At 36.9% G+C, this 25,993-nt stretch overlaps 1 protein-coding gene across 3 annotated transcripts in view; it reads left to right on the forward strand.

Annotated features, from left to right (window-relative positions):
* STIM2 (stromal interaction molecule 2) overlaps positions 1–25,724 on the forward strand; it is a 69,924-nt gene extending 44,200 nt beyond the window's left edge. Inside the window, exons 3-13 of one of the 3 annotated variants that reach the window (XM_084516691.1) lie at positions 2,287–2,401; positions 8,882–8,993; positions 9,615–9,730; positions 10,717–10,894; positions 11,829–12,006; positions 12,597–12,764; positions 12,953–13,053; positions 13,271–13,444; positions 13,487–13,509; positions 17,034–17,235; positions 18,038–25,724. In XM_084516691.1, the coding sequence (XP_084372817.1) occupies positions 2,287–2,401; positions 8,882–8,993; positions 9,615–9,730; positions 10,717–10,894; positions 11,829–12,006; positions 12,597–12,764; positions 12,953–13,053; positions 13,271–13,444; positions 13,487–13,509; positions 17,034–17,235; positions 18,038–18,518 (1,848 nt within the window). In that variant the 3' untranslated portion in view covers positions 18,519–25,724. Of the gene's footprint in view, positions 1–2,286; positions 2,402–8,881; positions 8,994–9,614; positions 9,731–10,716; positions 10,895–11,828; positions 12,007–12,596; positions 12,765–12,952; positions 13,054–13,270; positions 13,510–17,033; positions 17,236–17,510; positions 17,660–18,037 lie in introns of all 3 variants that reach the window. The other 2 variants (XM_084516692.1, XM_084516690.1) reach the window with 2 other exon arrangements.
* Positions 25,725–25,993: the final 269 nt, after the last annotated feature.

The raw sequence follows: 25,993 nt of genomic DNA on the forward strand, positions 1-25,993 counted from the left end.
GTTGTTGTGCCAATCTGGGAAGTACTCAGAGTTCATGTTTGGACTGTGGAACATGCAGCAGATACATTTCCATATGGTTACAGCAGTCATTCCTTTCTGTGCTTACTGTACTTTTTTTCTTTTTTTTTTTTTTTTTTTACTACTGTTGGACCAGGGTGTTTTCAAAGTTCTGCAAATGGCTCTACCCCAACAGGCTGCATTCTCAATTTTCTCATTTAGTACATTTCTCTGATATTTCTCGTATGCATGCGTGTGTAAACATGAGCATCTCTGCCTTCTTATACGTATGCACAGTAGTAGTTCAAGCACACATGAAATTTTTATTGGCTAAACAGAAATAATTGAGTAATCAAACTGCTTTAGAAAGCTATTGTCTGTCAGTCAAAAATGCTCTGAAGTGGTAGGTGAAAGAGGGCTTGCAACCAACCTGTATTTGGAACCAAAAGATAGGCATGGTATTTATGATTGGATTCAGGAAGGCAACTACTATTGTATCTGAAGTGTAGTAGTTAGAGGAGAAACCTGAATCCCTTCCTGTATTTTTTTTAAGACTTCTAATTTTCTTGTAAGAATGAAGATTTTAATAAGGGGACTTTGGTAAGTGTGAGTTTCTTCTTGTATATTTCTGCTATCATACATTGATTGTTTTTCCATCTGGTGCAACTTGAACTAAATCATCTCTAGATTTGTTAGAAATGTGGGAAGATCTGCAGATGCTCTATTCCAGGAGTAAAGTTTAAGTGGGACATCTAGCAGTTCACCACTTGCCATTCTTTATCACCTTTGTTTGAAGCAGAGATAGCATATGGACCTGCCACATAAAAACTCTTTTTTGTTAGCTGTCTTGACTACCTATAGCAGGTTTTGGTTGGGCTGCATATCCTTCAGGGAGTGAGGAAAGCAAGTAATCTCCTCTGAGATTACTTTGCTCTCATGTTAGTTTTCTGGTACTGCTACTCATAAGGTGTCCATCCACAGAGGTGTCTGATGGTGTGCTTTTTAGGGTCTGATACCGATGCAAGGTTACTGCTACTAATGGGAGATGGGTTTGCTAACCAGTATTCCAACTTCTCTAGGCTCTGTGTGAAACAAATAAGACCGGCACCTATTTGTTATGTTCTGTGTTATTCTTCTATTGTCTTGCTCACTTTGTCCACTTGGAAAACTTCATTCATACCTGCAGTAAGTTTTTCAATCTCTCCCTCTCATAATTTCCCCTACTTCAATTCTGACTTGCAGCTGAAGATATTTCAGTTACACTGAAACTTGGAAAAAGAATGGGAAGCAGTAGGTACGAGAAGAATTAAGGGGTTTCTCTGGCATAGTGCTGTACTACACTGCAGCACTAGTGTGGTTTTATGCACACCCAATAATGAATGCAGTATAAGAGCTAAGATTGTTGGCTAATGGACATTTAGCACTCCTCAGCTTTTGGGGGAGGGAGGAAGGTCTTCATTTCATGGTTGTGGTATCCATTTTTCCTGACAGTGGCCCTAGCTAAGAGGATATATGCTAGGGTCTTGCATTTCCATGCTTTTTCTGGCTCTATGTATAAAGAGAAACCATTTGCAATGACTTGTGAAATATTGATACAACACTGTTGTATAATGAGATTGCAGGATCTGTTTTGTTATGCTTACTAATATGCAAAGCTTGGTATTTTGACATAGGCTTTCTATTAATTATTGTAAATGAAATGCCATGTGTAATACTTCTGTGCTTGGAGTGTAGCCACTGAGGCATCATTATTAAGAAGAAAATTGTCCCTAAGATGGCTTCTGTTTTTAATTTGAAATGGAACTAAAATTTGTTATCTACTCAGAAGACTAATATTAGTTAACACCTTTCTATCATTCCACAAGCGGTTGTTTTTAACTGCTGTAGCAGGATTCAGGTATTACTCATCATCCATAAAGGTCTGGTGTGTTTTCTATTATTACATAGTCATCTTCATCTATTGAAGGTAAGACCAAATGTATTCAGAATGGAAAAGTATGCAGTATGATTTGTGCGGTGCATACTTGGAATCACTAAGTCTAAGGTACAAGAAAAATGTTGTTAAACGTTATATACTAGCAATTGCAAATTCAGTTTTCCTAGAGTTTAATAATTGCAGAATCAAGTCCTGTAAGAGTGTTAAAACTTCCTTTTTGAGTCTTTGACATAGTCAGCTTACATGAATTGTGTGCTGCTTGCATGGGGAAGAGATAGTAAAGATTTTTTTTGCCCTGATATACTTGCAGCTTCTGCTTAGAAAGTGATGTTTTTTAATTTGTTTTCCTTCAGTTTTTAAGGGAAGATATGCAGTATAAGGATGCCTCGAATAAACATAGCCACCTACACAGAGAAGACAAGCATATTACCATTGAGGATTTATGGAGACGCTGGAAAACATCTGAAGGTAGGTTAAAAATATATTGGTTATTGAAATAGACACAGTTTTCCACCAAGTTGTTTATAGTAGTAAGTGGATGACCTCTTCTTCAGCATTTTCATGAATCTGTATCAGTACCGTGATTCACAGGGGTATATAAACCCAACTGAATGCTCACTCTAGTGTTAATTTCTTTTTGACGTGCTGGGTACATTAAGATAGCTTTCACACTCATCGGTATGAGGTTATAATTTATGGAAGTGACTGTTGCAATCATTGAATTCCAGATAAGTGTTTTTATTTAGTGAGCAAACCCTAAGGGTTTCTATCAAGGTGTTTTTTAACATTAATTATACACTGTACTAAGTGGAAAATCCAATGTACTTCTACTGTATAAATTGTCTTTGGGCTACAAAGAGCTAAAATTCCTAGTCCTAAGTATTTTTTAAAATCTTTTGAAACTTGGGATACAGGACCATGCAATGATGATCCAACGTGCATTCCTTGATTTGAATGAAATTATAAGCCACATACTTCATGAATGGTATACTGTTCATTGCTGAGTATGTTCCAGGATTTAGTGATGAAAAAATAAATCTGTAAAGGTTAGGAATGTTGGTCATAGTTAAGAGTAATTTTTTTTAACATTCATAAGCTATTGAACTAATGATGTGTGCTTAAAGATCTGTAAATTAGTATCAGTTGAACAAAAGATTGAACAGAAGAGAACTGAAACTAGGAAGATAGCATTTGTTCAACTACTGTTAGGCACTCGTTTAAGTGCAGTCAGAGGTCATACATTGCAACTGTTTGCTATGTAGTAAACCAGTTGTATTTTAATCGGTGGATGTTTCTTGCTTCATCTCTTCAAGTATCCTTTAGGTACTTGCTCACAGAAGATCTTGTGCAATGAAAACATTGCAACTAAATTATCAAAGAAAATTTTGTCTACAATTTTGTCTGACCTATAGTAACTCTTCAGAAATGCAGGCTGTAGTATTATCAGAAGTATCTGTATATAACTTTGTTCCACGTCTCTTGAGTACAGTGAGTAGTGTGAATAAGACTCAGATTTTGAAAGGACTGTCTGGTCTTCCTGCCTCTGCTTATAGAGGCTTTGCTCTGCACTGTTCAGTGCTGTTGTATGTTCAGTACCATTATACTGAAGTTCTACCACAGGGATGAAAATGAGCCTCCCAAGCGGACATATAAAGGATGCTTTAGGAAAAGTGGAGTTTATACTAACAATATTAAAGTTTTATGTTTCTAATTGAAATCTAACTGTTATATGCTTATTTTCTTTATTCTTTCTTTTAATTGTATGCTAAGAAATAAAGTTGTTGAAGTTTTTGGAACTTTTCACTTGAGCTGCTTAAATTCTGAGATTTCCAAACTCATGTTTTGGTAATTAATAACTGCCTAAGCTTTTTATATGATGTTCCTCTTCACTGCTTTTTGAACTTAGAAGCAAAGTGACATGGTCTTGAAATGTTTTTTTTTTTTTTTTTTCCCAATACAGAACTTTTCAAAGTTGCCTCTGATTTTTTTTTTTTAATATGTATATGCACGCTTGGTTTTGGTGACTTAGAAAGCATGAAGCCTCTCAAATCTTAAACTATTTTCTTTTAACTTTAGGAAACACACAAGATATTGCTTTTCCTTTTTAGATGTTTTAGGAATACTGATTTAAGTGCTGCTAGTATATAGTGCCAGTTTAATGCAATTTGACAGCATGAAGCAAGAGTGTGGATGGTAGTGTAAATGGTGGTATCGGTAATTTGAGACTTCGTTAAGTAGTCTGTAGGTATCTGTGAGAATTACAAGCTCTAAATAGTGCCTTTGACAGTGCCCATTAGTGCTTATGCAGAATTGTCTTCTGGATTTAGTGTTTCTTATTTTATGGTGAATTGAATTGTCCTTTCTTTCTCATAAAGATAATTTTCTCCAGATGTTTGTCTTCAGCATATATCAAGTAGTTTAAAATAGCCTTTTGTTTGATACAAGATGGATGAGATTTGAGGGAAGAAAGAAAAAAAAAAAAAGCAGATTGCTTTTTAATTATTTCTGGCACGAGGCCTGCTTTTGGTATCCCCCCTTGCCTTAAAATCCATAAGTAGTAGTCTGTACTGGTGCAAGTTAAAGGGATTTCGAGGCTGCTGTAAGTTTTTCTTGCATGAAAGGAAAGACAGTGCAGCTAAAATCAGCATCTAGTCTGTTGCCATACAGCTTTGGTGACTCTTTCAGTGAAAACAACTGGCACTTAGTTTAGTTGATGCCGTTGACCATTTAAACTTTTAAATCTTGTGATTTAACTCTGGAGAGACAGAACTCTTTTTAGAAGATTGGTTAGGAACTGGCATATCTTGTGTAAAGCATAGAAAACCCTGCTTCCTAAAACTCTTCTGATTTCTGTTCTTATGTACGCCTGTTCCTTGTGTTCCATATGCTTGCCGTGTGGTGTTTGACTGTCTTTTTAACTAAGCAGTATTTATTTATATATGCACAAAGTCTGTCAGCTATTCTCAAGTATCAAGGTTAGTTGTTGTTGAGTTAAAGTTCAAGTGCAGAGTCGGTATTTATTCTGCCTTGAAGAGGTGCGAGGTGGGAGTTCACAAAGGTGGTGCATGAACACTTGCTTTGATGTCTAAAAAGTGATTGAGCAGAAACTGGCATTCAAAGTCCAGTCTGGAGCATCTGTGGCCCTAGCCCTTGTATTCTGCACCCCCTACACCACCCAGATCAAGTCTGCATGAATTTGAGTGCTATTAGAAGAGAGATGTTTACATATTTAGTCTCAGTCATAAGGCAGTCTGTAAAACTGGGGCAGGAGCCTTCAGCTGGATAGCTCTCTGACCTGCCTGGGTGAATAGAGCAGGGAGCTGTATTCTTGACAAGGTAGCATTGTCCCATACAACTTCATTGCTGTGGCAAAACAAAACTGTAGTGGTCAAACCTGGAGTTCTTGAGTTGTTTACTTCTGTCAGAATAAGTCCTACCAAAAGTCAGTTTCTATGAACTGATTTTTTTTAAAGAAAAAGCAACTACTTTTTCTCTGCCGTTATGGCTTATTTGACGTTTAATGTCATACATCCTGTAGTTTGTGGACTGTTCTATAATACAAAATAGCTTGCATTTTTTGTATTTGCCCTGTATTTTTCCTTCTGCTTTCCACAGAGAAGAAAGTAAAAGGTGACCTGAAGTCTACCTTCTTTAGTAGATAAACAAAGCCTTTAAAAATATCTTTATATATGTCATCACCTGTTTTAATCTGAGGTAATATTTCGTAAGTATTCTTGCAGTAGCTAGGACTAAACTGCACGCCATGGAGATGTTAGGATTGTTTTCCACTTTGTTAATCGTTTACTGTCTCAGTTTTTAAATATCGGAGATTGGAAACACGTGTGGGTCTTGGCTAAGGACATGTTACCTAAGGCTCCATGCCATTTGGAGCAGGATGAGTACAGTACTGCAGATGGGTTGTCTTGCATGAGGTGAAAAAAGACATGCACTTGGCTATCGAAAAGATAGAGAAGAAGGTAAACGCTGACCCAGACTTAAAATTTTTCATGCTATTCAAAAGTTGTAAAAACTAATAGCAGCATATTTCATACTAATGCTTTTGAATCTTTCCATGTGTTTGATAGATTTTTTTTTTTTTAATTTATTACCTGGTCAGCCTGCTTTTAACTCTAAGCCCAGCATATGGCTGTCATTCACTTTTGGCCAATGCTAAACTCTTTGAAATACTGCTGTTGAATGCAGTCTGACTTCTGAAAGGTGCAGGAGGTCCAAAGGAGTACTGGGGCTGATACTATAATGGTTTTACTTTGTGGCTCCCTGTGCTATGTGATAAATCTAACGTGATTAAAGGGATATATATATAGCCTGATCTTCCAATCAGTTATGAATATGTGTTAGCAAGGAGCAACTTTGATACAGGGCCAGTTTGAAAGTCCTTTTTGCTTCTTTCACCTTCAAGTATGTTATAGATGTTTTTTAAAAAAAAACAGCCACGTTGGGATCCAGAGCATAACAGCTGATGCAAGTCTACAGACTGAGTGCTGCATTGGGGTGTAAATGTGGCTTTTATACCTGCCCACCCAAAGCATGCTGCTGACATCCTCAATCTCAAGATAGCTCTTTGAAAATAAGTGTGAGAGGGAAGGATATGATATCTCTTTTAATGCAGTGTGCTTTTAACTTACAGCAATTGTCAATTGCTACTCCACTATCTGAAGGACTATGCTCTTTTTGGGTGATTAAAATATGGAAAAATTACTACTACTGCAGCTTGCTTATTGGAGCTGTCACAATCTAATTGCCAGTGCTGATCGAGATGAATTTCTGCTGGCCAGCTTGACTTTCAGTATGCTCCTGTCATCAGTGCTCTTGTGTCATGTTTCAGTAGGCTATAAATGCTTCTGCAGGAGAAAAAGGCCAGTTTGCTTCTGGCTGCTGTGTGCTGTTGTAGAATAAATTCATACACTGGTCATAAGGTCTTGTTGGAGACAAGTCAAGCAATACTTCTGACCAGTATATGCCATGTAGAAAACACAAATGGAAAGAAACAATTTGAAGGCTTTCGCTGATAGCAAGTCTCCCAGGGCTCTGCTGTGGTGCTGCAGAAAAGGGAGGACAGGGCTACAGCTGGACAATGTGGGCATTTGTGGGCCTAGCACTAGAAATTCACTGACGCAGAAGCAGATTCTAAGTGTCCGAGCAGTGTCAATAACTTACAGAAAAGTCTTCTACAGAATAAAGCTCTGATGGATTAAGCACTTGTTGTGAAACCTTGTTTTGGGACCTGGAGCAAATTGCCTGGCTTGAAGGTTGGCTTTATAAACTGACAGGTTAAACTGCAGGTTTCTCTTGCAGTCTTTGTTTCTGTATTATAATTGTTTCAGACCCTCAAACAGTATAGATATGAAACCCTTAAGTTGAAGGAAGCTTCTGTGGTGGTAAGAGGACGCTTCAATGGACCATTATTGTTGTATGGAACACTTGTGTTCAGTTGCCCCAGGGTGTCCCCTGGTCTGCTTCCATTCCCTGATCAGTGCTGTAGTTGAAAAGTGATTTTCTGTGTATTTCAAATAAAACATAAGTGAAAAAGCAATCAGTTATTGCATGAAGTCAAAATCTAACAGTTTCTACAAAGAACTCGTATACTTTGAAAATAAATTCTAAATGTAGAAATTGTGCTTCATGTAAATTCAAATGTATTTCATTAGAGCCCAGATGATATTTCTTAGGTGAAAAGTTTAAAATTTACTGCTGAGGGGTGTGTGTGTGTGTGTGTATATATATATATATATATATATATATATATATATATATATATATGTGAAAACAATTTCACCTAAATCTTGACAGTGTGACTACCAGGTATTTTCATCAGCAGTGAAATTTCAGTTTTTCCATTTATCAACTCAGTGAATGGTGTTACTTCCAAAATTACATGTTGTACTCTCAGTGAAGTCTGTAGTGTGTAGTAGCTATTTTAGGTAACTTTTGTATGTCAAATCAAAACTGTGCATTTGCTTTGAATCAGTTTGTGAATCTGATGCTTGCAGGATGCAATTAAGGATGATCTGGATGATCGTAGTCAACCTTTCTGAAATGCTTAAAATTAGTTGTGAAACTGATCTTTTCACATTCAAGAAACATTTAAGAATCTTTGCAATGAGCATATGATCTGTTTACAAATAGCCGAGACATCATTTATCAAAGCTTAGGGTATTACGACAAAACCGTGTCTGTTGTAAGATCAACACCTGGACAACAGCTTGTGGTGCTAAAGCAGAGGAAGAAATGGGAATAGTGTGCTGAGAAGGAGTAATACACCACCTATATGAATGGCTGCAAGCGGTTTGTATTGTGACTGTATTTCAAAAGCTTGTAAGTGGGTCTGAAAGGTGTTCTAGTTATCTGAATTGATCAAAATCTGAAATGTTTAAGCTTGTTTTTCATCTTTCCTGATTGTATGTGTGAGATGCTGTCTCTGCCCAGCTTTGTCACATGCGAGTAGTTCTAGAGAGCAAATTTCCTTTCTTCTCTCCCCTTTTGTGGTCAGTAGGCACAAGCCTCTGAAGATGCTGGTGAAAATGGGTCCCTGGGAGAGATCTTGGTACCTTGCTTTAAATGGGTACAGCACCCGCAGACATATGCAAAGACAAAAGGGTTGAGACTGAGATCATTAAGCGGATTTGTCACAAGATGCAGTCCCGATTTAAATATATCTATAAAATTATTCTGTGGATTTTTAATAAAGAAATATTGGTTCCGTGCTGGTTTGGTTACCATGTGTTTCCCTGAGGAAGCTTAGGCAAATAAGAAAAATGCAAAATGCCAGAAACACATTGGTTAGTATGAATGCTAATTCTATTCTAGAATCTGCAGTTCTATTTGGCTAAAGCCTTATGCTCACTAACTTCCTTTTCTACTGCTTGTCTTCTATGTCTTGCTATCGATTTTTGTGAAAATTAAGTTAATCAAACATTTTTCTTCTAGTTCATAACTGGACTCAAGAGGATACCCTTCAGTGGCTGTCAGAATTTGTTGAACTGCCCCAATACGAGAAGAATTTTAGAGACAGCAATGTCAATGGAACAACACTTCCCAGGTGAATTTCTTCTGAATTAGTTTCAAATGATTCCCCATAGGTTCTGCTGATTTAGTCAGGATGTGAGACCGACGATGTGAACTTGAAGTCTAACAAGACATGGATGAATGCAAGAAAAGAGAAATGCCCTCGTGCTTCTGAAGAGATGACTGACTTTTTTCTGCCAAAATAGTTCCAAATATAATTTGTATCCAGCCTTTCCTTTCATTTTAGCCTTGTTTCTTCCTGTTGAATTTCTATCAATAATCATGCATTTCTGTATGTTAGCTCACTTTGTTTTGGACAACTTCCAATATATTGCATAGGTATACATCAGAACTATCTGCATAACATCTCTTCTTGAGCATAGTTACCAAAGCTGAGTATTGTGTGTATTTTGTGGAGTTGGTTTCACAAATTTATAGATCAGCTATTGCCTTTAGCTGTGGCAGATGGATTAATGATTATTCCTGAAAAAGTGGAACAGGGAAATGTGGAACAGGTCAATCTATTGTATCTTTTAATTAAATTGCATGATTATAATCCATATAACCAGGAAATTCCATACATCGAGTGTTTATTTTTTTCATGGATGGGTTTGAATATAGCTTGTGAAGTAGGTAATGTTTTTGTTGTTAACAGGATAGCAGTAAATGAACATGCTTTCATGATCTCTCACCTCAAAATAATTGACCGGAGCCATAGACAGAAACTTCAGCTTAAAGCCTTGGATGTTGTTTTATTTGGACCTCTCACACGTTAGTATTTTTTTGTATTTTTTCTTATATTTTCATTGTAGGAATTCAACAGAAAATACTTTCAGTGAGGCTTGATGCTGTAGGTAGGATGGCTTATTTTATATTGTGATTGTACTGATGGATTGGTTGGCATACACTATGAAATTAAATGAATTAAAACTTGTAAGGATGCTGGAACTCTAGAATTGTAAAATTTAAGACTGTAGTAATTTTGGTGTGTTACCAGTGGGCTGCATGTTGGCTTTTGTGTTGCAATAAGTACATTCTAACTGTTTTTGACTATGTTTAAGTTACACTTCTAGCTAATGTTACATTCACCTCCAAGAAATCTTGGACACTGCAAGCTGGGATGTTGAAATGAGAGGGGATGACTCCTCGCTCCGTGTCCCAAAGAGGAGGAGACTGTGATTCAAACCCAATGCCAACGTCTTTTGTGCGCACTCAAGTTTAAGTGCTGTTAAATATAGTATTACAGTTTTGCATCTGACGCATTTTAGCTTATGCAAACATTTCCTTACCACATCATCAGTGGTCTACATGCTTACTTGTACACAGTTACAGTTGTGTTGTGTTTCTGTGCGTGTTGTCTGCTCCCAAACTAGGAAGCCCTTCCAGAGCTGGTAGGGAGTTAGCCTTCTAAAAATCTACTTTGTACAAGAAAATTTTTAATTTAGTATTAGGGTATTTCAGAGGGCACAAATGGAGGAGAACTTACTGAAACATAACTTAAAGTTCTTCCCAGGGTGATAAAGTGTAATTGGGAAAGCTCTCTTAACTAATTTAAATATATAGACAATGTAATGTAAAATTTAATAAGCTTTCCTCAATGTAATGTACGTTTTAGTATAGACTGTAGATTGCATTAGAACAGAATGGCTTACGTTGCATCACCTTTTAGGCTGTGCAGGAAAACAAAACAAAACACAACTTCACGGTGTATTCATGTATCCACGAAGTGGTTAGTGATCATGTTATTCTCTGTACAGGTCCCCCTCACAACTGGATGAAAGATTTTGTATTAACGGTTTCTATAGTTATTGGTTTTGGAGGCTGCTGGTTTGCATATACCCAGAACAGAACCTCCAAAGAACACATCACAAAAATGATGAAGGACTTGGAAAGTCTCCAAACAGCAGAACAAAGTCTCCTTGACTTGCAGGAAAGGTATGAAAACAAACAAAGCCTAGTTCAGTTGTCCTTGACTTCATTTTGTGGTGAAATACAAATACAGACCATTTATGCTCATAAACACTGCGCCTTAAAGCTTTCTTTGGATTTTGTTAATCTTTTTACATAGAAAGTGTGATGTCAGTGATGATGGGTTTTTGGGTGGGTAGATATTGCTCCTGGATGTTTTAGAATAAAATAATAACTTAAAGGTGAGAGTAGAGATTCAGTCTTTTGAATCTATTGAAATCTATTGATTTAGAAGTACATATTGTTATATTCATACAATTAGTTTGCTTTGGAATCTCTATTTTCTTTATGTACATTGAAATGAGAACACGGAACTATCTTTCTCCTGTTTCAAGCTCTTAAGTTTGAAATAGACTTTGGCTGATTACTTTGTATTACTTATTTAGCATGATAGTTGGTAGGTTTCTCTGGTACTTACGTAACTCAATTTTCTATGAAGATGGCTATTTTGATCTTATTAATGAAAGTTGATCTTCTAATGAAGATTCAACTGAAAGTTGGCATATTTTGTTTGACACTGGACATTTTGTCATGATGCTGCACATTCATGCAGCTTGTATTCAGTATTGCAGTATTGCAGAAAGGTTGAGGTTGGAAGGGACTTCTGGAAGTCATCCGGTCCAACCTTCCTGCTCAAGAAGGGACACCTAGAGCAGGCTGCTCAGGATCGCATCCAGGTGGCTTTTGAAGATCTCCAGGGAGGGAGACTCCTTACAGGGCAACCTGAGCTTGGTCACACATACAGTGAAGTAGTATTTCGTGATGTTCAGAGGGAACCTCTTGTGATCCAGTTTGTGCTAATTGCCTGTTGTCCTGGCACTGGACACAATTTCTTCTCAAGAGGGTGGCAATTTTTAACAAACATGCTGTGTGTTTTCTCATTTTTCTGTTCAATGTGAAGGCTTGAGAAGGCACAGGAGGAGAATAGAAATGTAGCTGTGGAAAAGCAAAATCTGGAGCGCAAAATGATGGATGAGATCAATGATGCAAAACGAGAAGCTCATCGCCTAAGGGAGTTGAGGGAGGGAGCTGAATGTGAGCTCAGCAGGCTCAAATATGCAGAAGAAGAGCTAGTACAGGTATCTGCAAACTGTATGTATTTTAATGTTGACTTTAATTTGGTCCTTTATTAGATATTTAGGGTTTAGAACAGCCTTTCTCTGACACTAGATTTGAATGGAAAATTCTGGGAGTACTAAAAGCAAAAGTCTGTCAATCATGTCATAGCTTCAGGAGTATTTTGCTACATAAAAGGACATAACTATGTATTATCTTATCATAACGTAACTGGATTCATGGAACAGGATATAAGAAATCTTGTTTTCTATCTTGTTATCACATGAGAAGGAGTAGCTTTATCTCACTCTTGAGTAGTAATAGAGGATTTATAATACTAAATCAATGTGTTGTCTTACAAATACTTGTAAGCCTCAAGCGAGTGACTATATATCACCAGAGAAATATCTGAGTGTAATATAGTACATGGAAATTCACATACCTTAATTTCAGAAATGCCTCATCTGCCTTCCTGACAGATGGGCACTTGCCAAAGCTTGTTGTAAAGCCTTAATATGTTGCTCTGGGTTTAAAAAGGTGTTTATATTTTGTTTTCTGCTGTCAGTTCTAATGAGAATCTTGGTGATGCTTTTTTTTTCTTTTTCGATGCTAGGTTCGCATGGCTCTAAAAAAGGCTGAGAAGGAATTTGAGCTGAGAAGTAACTGGTCTGTTCCTGAAGCTTTACAGAAGTGGCTTCAGTTAACGCATGAAGTTGAAGTGCAATATTACAATATCAAAAGACAGCATGCAGAAATGCAATTAACAATCGCCAAAGATGAGGTACTAATGTTTACTCTTCAGTTACTTAAGAGTGATATCTTGCTAGGTGAATGAAACAGTAAACACAAATTATTCAGATAAGTGTATGGATATTTTTTCTCCTTTGAGATGATGTATGCTGCCTATCAATATTGCTGATATTTTGCTGTCTGTATTAAGTACATAACATAAGCGTTTCTGCTTTTTAGGCAGAAAAGATAAAAAAGAAGAGAAGCACTGTATTTGGAACATTACATGTTGCACACAGCTCCTCACTGGATGAAGTGGACCATAAAATCCTTGAAGCAAAGTAAGACTAATAACAGGACGCATGTGTTTTTTTTTTTTGACTGTGTATTTCTGGAATTTAAACTTACTATCTTAGTGTTTTTGCACTTCTATGTGGAACAGCTTAAAAGACATTAAAATGGGAATATTTGCAGTCTTGAAGGGCCTAGAATGGCTGCACTGGTGTTGCTTTGCTATTAAGAACAGAATAAGTAATTTTAATGCTTGCTTTTTTTCAGGAAGGCACTCTCTGAGTTGACAACCTGTTTACGAGAGCGTCTTTATCGATGGCAACAGATTGAGAAGATTTGTGGTTTTCAAATTGCACACAACTCTGGGCTACCGAGCTTGACCTCCTCTCTGTACTCTGATCACAGCTGGGTAGTTATGCCTCGAGTTTCCATTCCTCCTTATCCAATTGCAGGGGGAGTTGATGACTTAGATGAAGATACTCCTCCAATAGTTTCACAGTTTCATGGTAAGTATTAAGTTGAGTAAACTTGATGGGAAAGCTTTCGAACATGGGATTTTAAAATCAAGTGGGAGGGGCATACTAAAATCATATAGGGTTGCATCAAAGTTTAGAAGCAACAAAATTCTGTGTAACTTTTCAGATGTCTTTTGGGACTTGCATAAACTGAAAATAAGGTTTTGCAATAAAAATAAAGGAAAAAAAGCCTTTGTTTCTTTACCGTGGGGGGGGGGTGGGGGACACTCCAGGTACAGAGTGAGCTAAAGTTTTTAAAGTCTGCTTGTCATGCTTGGTTCTCCACTAAAACAAGTTCTTATCTGTAGTGCTATTTTTTTTTTCTTAGCACATAGCACATTTATCCTTTCAGATGGAAGGGATGGATTTTGCCTAGGGTTCCTTGTGCTACATAGCTTTTCAAACATTCTTCAAATCCTGTTGTTGTCCAAGGGAAGCTTTCAGGGAGAATGTTTGTGTTTGGATACATTGGGTTGTTTGAGTGTGAAGCACAGAGGCCAAATGCTGGAGGGAGGGAAATCCAGCTTTGGTTAAACTATGATGAAAGTATATACACTGGGGATCCAGACCACCCTGGTATCTTGAGTCATTACGTCAATATAAGAGCCTGTTTCATGGAAGTTTTGATTAACTGGACTCTGGAGGCATATCAAAAGATGAGCTTCCATGTAGCTTTTTTAAATAAACAATATCAAGCTGGGGAATAAGTAGGGAAGAAATCTTTGTTATGTGTGTACATTTTTCTTCCAGGGCTGGAATTCTTAGAATCAATTAGAATTTTAAAAGCACATAAGGAGAATGCCACTTTGCTGGCTTTGTTTCATGTGCTTGGGGCATGTTTTCGTTCTAAATATACCAGTGTTTTTGCGTGTATTCCATGGAGCCCTTTGAAAAGTTTAATACCAATGCAATGCTATTTTTTCTGTAAGTTCTGATTACTTGTAAAGAGTACTATAGCCTTCTCTATAAGGGCTTTGATTTAAAGCTTAGTAACAAATTCCTTGGATGACCCAGTAAGATGTGGATTCCCAGGTCCAAAATTCCAAGAAAGAATATGGAGTAACCTATGGTGTGGTTTTAAAACAGAGCTCACGACCTTCCAGATAGTCTAAAATGGCAAATCACTGAAATGTGTATGTAAGATGTGATTTTAGTCCATTTTCTTGTTCAGGTCTTGCATGAAAGTGAAGCCAGAGAGCAACAAAGTGCAGCTGGTTCAGAGGATCGAAGATTAGAGAAGGACTGTATAGTTTCTAAGAGCACATGTAGTTGAAACTTCTGTTTTTGTTAAAATTTAGTTTGTCTTTTTGGAAGTGTTTATAGCTAATGAGTGGTATCTCAGTTAATCAGTGATGAAAGTTACCTAAATCATAATAACGTTACAAGAACTTTAACTATGTTTTCTGAGTTTTGATGAAGCATAAGTGTCTGCTTTTTGTAAAGTGATTGCATGAGGGAAGTAACTTTTTAGTTTACTAGCTTTTATAGTTTGTACTATTTACAAAAACAAACTGGAAATGTTTGGGACTGGGGAAACAAAAAATATGTTCAGTGATGTTCCTGAAAGGAACATCATTCAGGAAGTCAAATTATTGTGTGATATGTTGGTAACTGCTAAATTATTCCCATCCTTTAGAGAAAAATGACAAATGCACACGAGGAAGGACAGAAGCAAAATGGCTTGTCTCACTCATGAGGCTTCAGGCAAAAGACAGTATGCAGACAGGTCAGTTACAAGCAAGACTTTCAGTGTCTGGACATAACTGAACTGTCTGGTCTAGGCTGTTACCTGGCCTTAGCATCCTTTGATATCTGTGTAAGGTTGGCATAGTTGGCGGTCAGATGGACAGGCTTCTTTGCACTTCAGCAGGAAATATGATAGGCTAAAATGGTGTGAAGTAATGGATCTGTTTAGTCCTGAAATTAAGAACAGGAGGATATAAAGTAGATGAACAAGGCTGAAACGAAGGCATTACGTGAAAGGGATAGTGAAATTTTCTATTTTCCATTAACTTGCTAGGATTCAGTTGACTCCTTGATCTAGTGGGTTTCATTTGCACTATAAAACTGATTCTAAGTTGTCATAGCTGAATCTTTCACAATCCTGCAAATATGCCCCTATAAGAAAACAAAATGCTTATAATTTCTCTTAAGTCAGTGATGGTCTTGTTTTTTACACCAGCAAGTAGGATGGCATCTTATTTACCTGGACACACAGTACAAATTGCCTAAATAGATTCTGTATTCTTTGGTATACATTCTTTTTTTTTTTTTTTTTTTTTAGGAATTTGATTACTGACAGGCTTGTTTTTTTAGCTGCTTTTCCAAGTCATAGGGAATTCATCAAAGTAAAATTAAAAGTTTGATTTATGTGATAACTGTCATGTTAAGACTTGGAAGCCACTGTTTATTGCTCACTCCAGCAGGACACAAAGTCCATGTTGTGGTGAAGGTGCAGTTGTTTGCAGTTTTGTGAATGGTTGTGGCTTCCTGCACTGAAAACAGGAACTGAACCTTTTCTGAGATTCCAGGAAGGGAGACTGTAATCTACCTGACTGACTTGCATCTCAAAAATAAGATGCACGTTGTGTCAGGCTAGACATCTTTGTCTACAGTAAATGTTAAATTCTTTTGGTATGCTGTACTAAGTAAACGTCTTGAGCAGCAGTAAAGGTATGGTCTGTCTTATTTTAAGCTAAGTGATGCATTCTGTTGGAGAGTGTAAGGAGGTATATGAGAAGTCCTGAGGCATTACAGCTATCCTGAAAATAGATCTGGAGGTTTCTTTCCATAAAAGTATTGATGTCTAATCAGTTTCTGAAGGAGGAATTGGATGAGAAAGATCATAGTTTGTCACTTCCTGTTAGGTGCTTGAATGGTCGACTCTTGTGTTGCTGTCTCCACCCATTATTTTTTTCCTGAAATTCTTAGCATGGAAAAAGAAAACATCAAATAGGAAATTCTTGAGCTTGAAATGAGGTTGAATTATATATTTTCTATCTTGTTATATATGATTTAGTTTTCTATGTCTAATGTAATTTTCAACTAATGCAGTGTATTTCAGTTGAGTGTTTGGTTAGGTACCACCTACATTACAAAACTTTCATGTGTGGTTATTTGGAACTTAAAGAATACAAGTAAAATACAGGATATTGTGTAATGTGCTAACTTGAGTACTGCTATTTTTAGTTCATAAGGGTTTGCAAGTCTCATTAGTCTCTTCCCTCCCAAGGGAGGGTCGTGAGGCAGTGCTGCACATGGTCAGAATAGTATTTGGTAGGCACAAAACTTCTGCAGTTGGTTAGCTGCTTCATCTACCTGTAGAATGTGTAAGGTGCTGTTAGTCTGCCATCTCTCTTAACAATAGAGCAATGTCCTCTAAATAATTGAGCAATGTGAAAGTTGTTTAAGAATCACTGTGACTGAAGCAGACACCTGCTATTTAGTCTTTAGAGTAGATTTTGTTAACATCGATGTCACATGGGGGGGTTTGGTTTGCTTTTTCTTTGCCTCAGGGTCCATTGTAAAACCTCCCAGCACACTGGCAAGAAGCAGTAGCTTGTGTCGATCAAGACGCAATGTTGTGCCATCATCTCCACAATCTCAGCATGCTTTGCACTCCCCTGACCCTGACATCCTTTCTGTGTCGAGCTGCCCAGCTCTTTATCGAACTGAAGAGGAGGAGGAAGCCATTTACTTCTCTGCTGATAAACAATGGTATGGGGACTAGCAAACAGCACTTGGGAATCTGATTAGGAGTGTTTGAGGCAGTCAGTTTAGAATTAGAGGTTGAACCATGACGAAAATTAAAGTAATTTGTAGGATAATATAAATGAATGTAGTCAAAAGGAGCAGAAAGTGTTCATGTCTGGTATGTGTATGTAAATAGCTAGCATGTCATGTACAGTTAAGTAATGTTACAATCCAGGGTGCACTGAACTAACCCTGATTCTCCATTACAATATGTTACTGGCTTTTACATCTGAAACTAGGATCAAAAGCAATGTCAGCTACTGGGCGAAGAGAAGATGGATGGTAACACAATTCTTACAGCATGTTGAGCGTGTACCTACTCTTGTTACATGGCCTCATAGGAAAAGGTTAAATTCCTTTTGGAAGGAGCAAATGAGCTTGTTGAAAGGTAGGGACACTTGTCCTGAAGAAACTTTTTGTATATGATAGACTTAAATCTCCTCCTTTCATTTCATAACTTTTCTGACTTCACGTGCCAGAAAGATAGTTTTTGTTCTTTGAAGTGAGATGCAAATGACTGATTCTGGGCAGATCCTGCTGTCCACAAAAAGCAAAATTGCAGAAAGTAATTATTTTAAGTTTAGGTAATGAAATGATATAGTGCAAGTTGTAAGTTAAAATGTTGGACTTGATGTTTTTGTTAATTAACTACTAGGGAAAAGTGGGTGGTGCTTTTAGACTGATATTATTGATTCTAAATTTCCTTGTTAATTGCATGGTGGAAATAATAGTTTCATTCTTTTTTCCTTTGTTTGCTCTGACTCAGGGAAGTACAGGAAGCAGGTTCAGAATGTGACTCCTTAAATTCATCCGTTGGAAGGAAGCAGTCTCCTCCATCTAGTCTTGAGATGTACCAGACACTTTCTCCACAGAAAGTATCCCGGGAAGAACTCTCACTGGAGGAATCATCTACAGGAGACTCCTCTTCTCTAACTGCAGATATATCTAGGGGCTCTCCTGACTGTGTAGGCATGGCAGAAACTAAGAGCATGATTTTTAGTCCTGCAAGCAAAGTTTATAACGGAATCCTGGAGAAGTCCTGCAGCATGAACCAGCTTTCAAGTGGGATCCCAGTCGTAAAGCCTCGGCACACCTCGTGTTCTTCAGCCAGTAGTGACAGTAAACCCAGCCACGAAGCTTCTTCTGTCCCTAGGATAAGTAGCATCCCACAGGACCTGTACCAAAATGGTGAAAAAAACAAAAAGCCATCAAAAATAAAAAGCCTCTTTAAGAAGAAGTGTAAGTGAGGTGGGCAGAAGAAGCCTTGTAGTAATGTTATAAGTACTGTTTTTTAAATCTTTAGGAATGTAATTCCATTTGAGCATTCCAGACTGGATGCGCTAATGGAATACTCTGTAGGTGGATTCTATTTAACTGACTCTGCTGTCAAAGTTTGTGCCAGCTGTCAATGAGAAATCATTAAAAGTTTCAGACAGTTTACATTCATTTCTGCCTATTTATTTCTCTTTTTTTAGTTTATTCATAAACCTTTTTTAAGCCACTTTGGACTTACAAGCTTTAATGAACTAGTAAGCCCTCCTGGGCTTGCCAAAGTTTCTTGTTTACCAGAGCATCTTCCTATCTTTCCATAGAGCTACAACATTTATCTACTGGACTTCAAGAAAAATAAAAGAAGTAATTGAATTGCACTACTGTTTTACAGACTGGAAAAGTCTCTCTGCAAGTGAAACTGAAAGACTTGTATTTGAGGAGATGAATCTTTTCACTTTTAGATCTTTGGGGTTTTTAAGTAGAACCTAGAATTTCTAATTGACTTGATTTCTGGAAATGGAAATGCCACGCTTTTATTATGGGAAGCTTTGTTAGATGCATTTATTATTAGAATGGTTCAAGTCCTGCTGTAAAGATCATGTTTTTCCCAGGACTTTCACTGTGATTTCACTTCACTGCAGGCTGTATGATAAATATATATATATATATAAATATGTATGTAATTTAACAAGAGAAGAGGCTCTTGATTCCTTATGCAAGTGATGGATATGAAACTTGACCGAGGACTAAAAATATTCACTCTCTTAAAACGAGGAGGTGGGGGTAGTAGCTTTTGTTTACAGACTGACAGACAATGGACATTTCGGTTTGTGAAAGTTTTGTACTGTGGTAAAGATAATAAATTGGAAACATTATTGTGCTTGGGAATGTTCCAATTTTAGCTAATGCTTGTTTCAGAAGTCATGTTTATTGAAAGCTGTTGTAGGCTACATTGCTTATGCTTACTGCTGTGTATAAGTTATTGTTATATTTTTTGGATTAGCTATTAATGTCTTAATGTCCTCCTTTTGTAAGATTTCATACACTTTATTTTTGTATAGTTTGAAGATTTAGCTGTTCAGACATGTCTGAAGTAAATGGTATAATTTTATAATGCATACTGTTATACTAACTCATAATTTTAGATATAAAGATAGCTATAAAGGTGAGACCCGACATGCTTCAGAAAAGTTTTTGTTGAGCTTTTATACGGAGAGATGAAGTTACTACGAGATAATAAGGAAGCCTTCTTAGGGCAACAGTAGCTAGTTGCTTGAAAACCATTTTTTTTTTCCAACAGTTGGAGACAACAAACGTACTGCTTGAGTAACAGTGCCTTTTATTCAGTTTGTCTGAAAACGTTAATACTGAGCAGGAATTTGTTTTGAGGTACATTCCAAAGAAATACTTCTTGCTCTAATGAACACAAGCAATTTACCCAGCGATGACTAAATAGTTTCAGCTCTTCCATAGGGGTATGCTAGTTGCCTCAGTAACAGGTGCCACTGCCAGCAGCCTGTGATCAGGGGCTCATTCCTCGACAATATGTACATGCTGTACTGTATGAAAGAATTAATTCACTGATTGCCTAATCTTTTTTTGCTAGTAAGGAGCCTTCAACAAAACCTGTAGCTAATTGAAATTGAAATGATACATGTTTTTCTATAATTTTCTATTTAGGTTCCATTGTACATAAATGATGTGTTAGTTCTGTCCTTAATAAGTGGTGGTGATGTTAATGGAAGCATTTACTGTGGCTAGTGAAATGGTTAGAAGAGGAGGGTTAGAAGAAGAGATGGAGATGCTACCTATGCAAGTACCTTAAAAGTCCTGGAACATTTGGATTCTTCCTGTTCTCTTACAGAATTAATCAGATTTTTTTTTTTTTACTGTATGAAAATGAGTGTCATCTATATAAATATAAGTATAGGCAAATAAAAGATTTGGTAAAGTTTGGAGAAGAGACAAATTGCTGGAATAGTAAGTAAGGAAATTACATTGTCCCATTCTCTGAATCATCACTGAATAACAGTGGCTGCAAAAGTAGACACCATTGCTGCCTTGTGATGACTTTAAACTAAGATTGTGCACTCTGTACATGTTAGACTGTCCAAAGGCAGCTATGCAAAGACTTGTGCCAGAGAACCACCTCACTGCTGAGACTTCAGAGTTGTAGTTAAAAGCCTGATGAAGTACTTTAACCTGTACAAAGGGGAAATGCATAAAATTAAGGCACTTTTGGCTCCACAACATCACAGAAAAGAATACCACCAAAAATGTTCAATTTTGATGTCTGCACTTAAGAAGGCTATAGCAATAATTAAGGTTTGGGGCTGGATAGTAGATCTTGTGGTGTAACGTTTGAGGAGTTCTGTCTCTGTCATTACCAAAGAAGATAAAGCAGCTTTTTGATACTGGAGAGTAAATATATGTACACATGGGGGAAAAAAAAATAAAATATCTGGTACCGAGGAGCGGGAGGACAGCACTTTCTTAATCCTGACGTCAAAGTCATGCAAGCTCAAATACAGAGAAGCCAAAACAGACAAATCCAGTGTTCTATAGTAACAAAAACTGAAACAGAGGTAGTGGTAAGTTCTTCATTAGCTGTGAATTTTTAATGTTAAGTATCTTTTCTGAAATACACAATTTAATCAACTTCTAGGGAAAAAAGATGGCATTGTACAAACAAAATTATCATAGGTGTGATAGGTTTTGGCTTTATAGTGGCAAACTTTTGGAGCACAGACTGCTCTCAACACTCAGTTTATCACCAGCTGTCCTGTAACCTTATAGCTGCTACTTAATAAATATAATAGAACTAAAAGCTTAAGTTAATATGATCAGAAGTGGTGAGTATTGGATGTTGGAGCATAAACTGTAATTGGTTTTAAGTTCAAAGCTTTTTTCATTATTTTAATAGAATCCTTATACTTTTTGCCACCTTAATTTGTACACAATCTAAGTGACTTGCATTGCTACTATTATGGCTACTATAGACATGTTCGTCTTCAAACCTGTAGCTTCTTTTTTCTTGTCCACTAGAAAAAATAAAATCATTTGGCTTTTATCTGTTTTTGGTAAGGTAGAGAAAGGAAATAAGAAGGAAATGTATGTAGAGATCACTGATACTGGGATAGATCCTCACTGGTAGACATCAAATCCAGCCTTAATGCTGAAGTACCTGGCATATGTCAACATCTCAGGATTTGATGTGCTTTAAAAGGCCCTCCAAGTTTTTCCTGTTTTTGCTTAGTGCAAGTCAAACCAGTTGGCAGTCACTGTCCATAAGGGTTCCTGTAAGATGTTAGACATCTGAGACGATCTAGTGTCATCATTGCTTAGCAGCTCAGGACTTCCTAAGCTCTAAACTCAGAATGGTTGTGATCAGAGTATTTTTTTGATCTTTTGTAGCCAAAATACGTTTTATTTTGAATTCTTCAGTACTTTCTCAGAAAATAAGGATCTTTGCTTTCTTAAATGTATTGTTAAAGGTTCATTTGTCAGCACAGGGGCCCCTTTGTAGACACCGCCTAATTGGTAACCTCTTCAGGGTGAATCCTAAGTCTTTCACCTGAAAGAGGAAGAAATGTCAAGTATGTGATTCTATATCAAGAAGTGTACTGACAATTAAAAAAAAAAAAAAAGGGCAAAAAAACAACAAACTACCAACCTTCTAGAACCAAACTTTTCCCTTGTTCTTACTTAAGACTAGGATTTTTCTCTTCCCTAATAATACAAAAACGTAGGGAAGTTGTTCCTGGTTGTGTGGGGAATACCTTTGACTAGATTATTGCAAACCTTGAGATGAAAGCAGTTGATTCATTTTCTGTGGTCAGTGATGGAATTTAAAGCTGCATATGTGTAGTTCCAGGCATATCAGTACACTTTTCTTTCCCCATTTCACTGATACCTAGGCAGCAGATTGCTTTCTGATGGACAATTTGCTGAAACAGGGAAGATTCTCCATCATTGTCATGGTTATAATGATCCATCCTCATCTGGAAGACTTGGAGATGGTGAACCCAAGAAGACTTCTGTTTGTTATATGTATGGATGCGAGCTTGAGTTAGGCATTAATTTTGACTGACTAAAAGCCTACAAAGACAATTAGAAATTAAGCTTACAGTATTTTGCCGTTTTGCTTCTCAACATGCGGGAAAGGAATGTGCAGAGGAGAGAGAACTCCAATTAGCATTTCTCATACCTCCAGCTTTTAGAGCTTCAGGATAGTTTTTATTCCATTACCAGGTTACATTACTGAAGAAGGATTGCTAGCTTAATTTTATAATGTATGTGAAGAAGCATTTATTTTCCATTTACTTAGAAGCAAGGGAGAAGAATGTAAATAAACCTGAGTGTTTAATTTTTTTTTTTTTTAAAGCCAAATAGAGGAATCACTGGGTCTTGTACCTCTTTACTACTTGCTTATCTCCTTGTACAATATGTTAAGTATGATGAACGAGGTTTTCTCATCTGTTCCGGTTGCACTGACTGAAGTGATGTGTGTTTGAAACACAGCTTGCTCAGAATTTCTCTAAGCATTTTAATCCTGGGTATTGCATCTTCACTGAATAATGGTTAAGCCTGCTAAGGCTGTTTGATTTCAAGTGCTGGTAAACTTTTCTGCTAGTGACTCTTAAACACTGACTTTTTGGTATAACCAGTAACCAAAAAAGGCTTTTGCCTGTAGTGTTTGTGTGCTTGATAGCATGTAAATGTTTAGGTAACAGTTCTTTTGAGGCTATAGTGCCAATTCAACAGTGTCATACACATTTTCAGTAGATGGCTTTCCCTTCAAGGCCTTTTTGAGATGGTGCTGGTCTGAAATTCCACTTAGTCCTTTCTTGCATAAACAGAATGTACTGATTCGTATAAATTAAAACAAATTTAAACTGTTATTCCCAGTTGCTCTTGCATCTGACATCGCTTAAGTGAGATGGCAGCACTCACCAATCTGCTGTCTTTCAGCAATAAAAAGGATGCATTCCATTGTTCACTCTCCATCTGCGAGTCCCAGAGTCCCATGTTTACCAAATCTGGAATGTGTGCTCTGTGTATTCAATGCTTCTCTGAAATGAAAAGTGCTTAGGGTGGCCTCAGATGTTAAGGGTGGCACAGGGAAAAAAAATTCCTTTTGCTCATTGCATAGGATGAAAAAGAGTGCAAAGATATATCACTTCTAAGTCACAAGACTAAAGAATGCTCACAATTTATATTGCTGGAGATGAGAGGTGCATTCAGTCTCAAAACTTTCAGATCAGTGACTTTGTCCAAGAATTAACCTTTCTTCTGTAGAAATTTGCAGGGCATTGACTTGACATTTCCATTCTATTTTCAATCCAACATTAAAGTTGGTAGTTACAGCACTAACTTGTGATCGCCAGAGCTCAGAGCTGTTTCAGATAATGATTTCAGTAGTGTGTCTTAAAGCTGACTTCGGTTTAGTACGTGTTAAAGAAATCTGAATTAACTCTTTCTTCTTTACATTCCTTTTACTTTAGTTCAGCTCAGTTCTTTGTGATCTTCTACTGTTACAAAATAAATACAGGTACTGATACTTGATTGTTTGTTTAGAATACATTTTTTTCAATTAGTAATTGTTAATTACTAATAGATAAGTGATAGATACTGCTTTTAAAGACTAAATCGTGGTTGGATATAGTTGTAAAAATGCTGCTGTACTTCAGTTGAGCTAGGTACGGCATTGACTGGTGCAATTTCTGTATGAACGGTGAAGTTTTCCTTCTTAAATTCTCCTTTGTTTTGTATCTTAACTTGAAGCTGCCCAATTATTTTCAGACTTGAATTTGTTTAAGGTCAGTATGTCTAGTCCTAACAAAGGTCGGCCAGTTGTCAGCCATCAGCCCGTTCTTACTGGAATTAATTAAAAGTGGTCTTCTGCGGAAACAAACATCTTGAATATTTGTACTAGCTTATTAGCTTGTTAGATGGTAGAACAGGTTCCTGGAGGTCTTCAGGTGGAAGGCAGAGAACTGAAATGAACCAGGTAACCTGTGTTCTTTTCTCAGCTTTCAAATCCATCTCCCAATAGGACTGAGTCTTCCCAGGGGAATGTAGATGTACTTACTGCTTGGAACTCTGTAGTTAATTATATTTGGCTATCTAATTCTAATAACTTGCATGTGCGCTTTGCTTGCTTGCTTTTCAATAGCTGACATAAGCCATGGGAGATCTTAGGGGTTTGTTTAAAAATTGGCGATGGGGTGGGAGAAATCTGCCAGGTTATGGACTGACTTGAAGAAAAAACCTCCCAGCTTGTGGTTTAAAGGACTTGTTTATATAGCTCTTAATGAAATGAATTGGATATCATGTGTTTTCACATTACACGCTGCAAGCAACAAAAATAATTACTTTTAACCCCACATTTTAGCAAGGCTATTTGGGAGATGTCTTCCCCTGCTTTTATTTTCAATAAAAAAAAAGCAAAAAACAAAAACATTTAGTAGTGAGTGCTCAGCATATTAATACCTGACTGAGAAAACTAGCAGAATTTGAGTGACTTGCATTGTTTTTTTAATTACAGCTTTTTAAAACTGTAGATACTTGCATAAAGACCATCATTGGATATAGGTTGTTTTTCAATGACATAGCAAGAAGAGGACCAAGACAAGTAAACAAGTGCACAATCTAAGTCTTTCTTAAAATGCTTTACTGTTCTGGGAAGATATGTTGTCCTCCATGCAGATTCTGCTCTTCCTCTACTTGCTCTTAGCTGCTGTTTGTTTTCATTAGCTGAACTAAAATAAGAAACAAAGCCCTGAGACCGACCAGTTTCTGTCTCTCTAATGTATACACAATGTACTTGCTTTTAACTTCATCTACTGCATGTTGTTAATGCTGTACACAGATGCAGTTGGAGTATTTCTTTAGTGTTGTACAGCATGATGCATTTCATTCCCCTTTCTAGTTTACCTCCCATTGGCTATATATTGCTTTACAACTGGAAAGAACTGAGTTTTTGGGAATTGAGTCTGTTTGCGTATGATTTTTTTTTTTCCTGTGAGTCTTATGAGAAATGTCCTGCTTGGAGAGTCTCAGACAGTATTTTCCTGTGTTTATTCATGTTATTTTGCTTTATTTTATAAGTGGATATTGATTTCTGATGTGTTGTTACACTTAATGTTGAATAAATCTGATTTCCGTTTTGAAAAGTGAAATTGTGTTAGTGAAAATGTTATGTAATGCTAATTCATTTGAGACTTTTCCCAGAGTATATAAACATTGATATTTTTATTTTTTTTAATTATGCTTAGAAGTCTGGCCAGTATTTCTTTGCTTACCATGCGATCATTAAATTTGATATCAATTGTACTGGGAAGAAAAAGGTTTGGGCAGACTTATTAGGCTTGGAGATTCTGAGTCTTAGGGCTCTTGCTTTGAAAGACACTTTTACTTTTAAAGTTGCTTCATACTATGAATGTTGAGG

Source organism: Aythya ferina, assembly GCF_964211825.1.
Source record: "Aythya ferina genome assembly, chromosome: 4".
In the NCBI taxonomy this organism is placed as follows: Eukaryota; Metazoa; Chordata; class Aves; order Anseriformes; family Anatidae; genus Aythya; species Aythya ferina.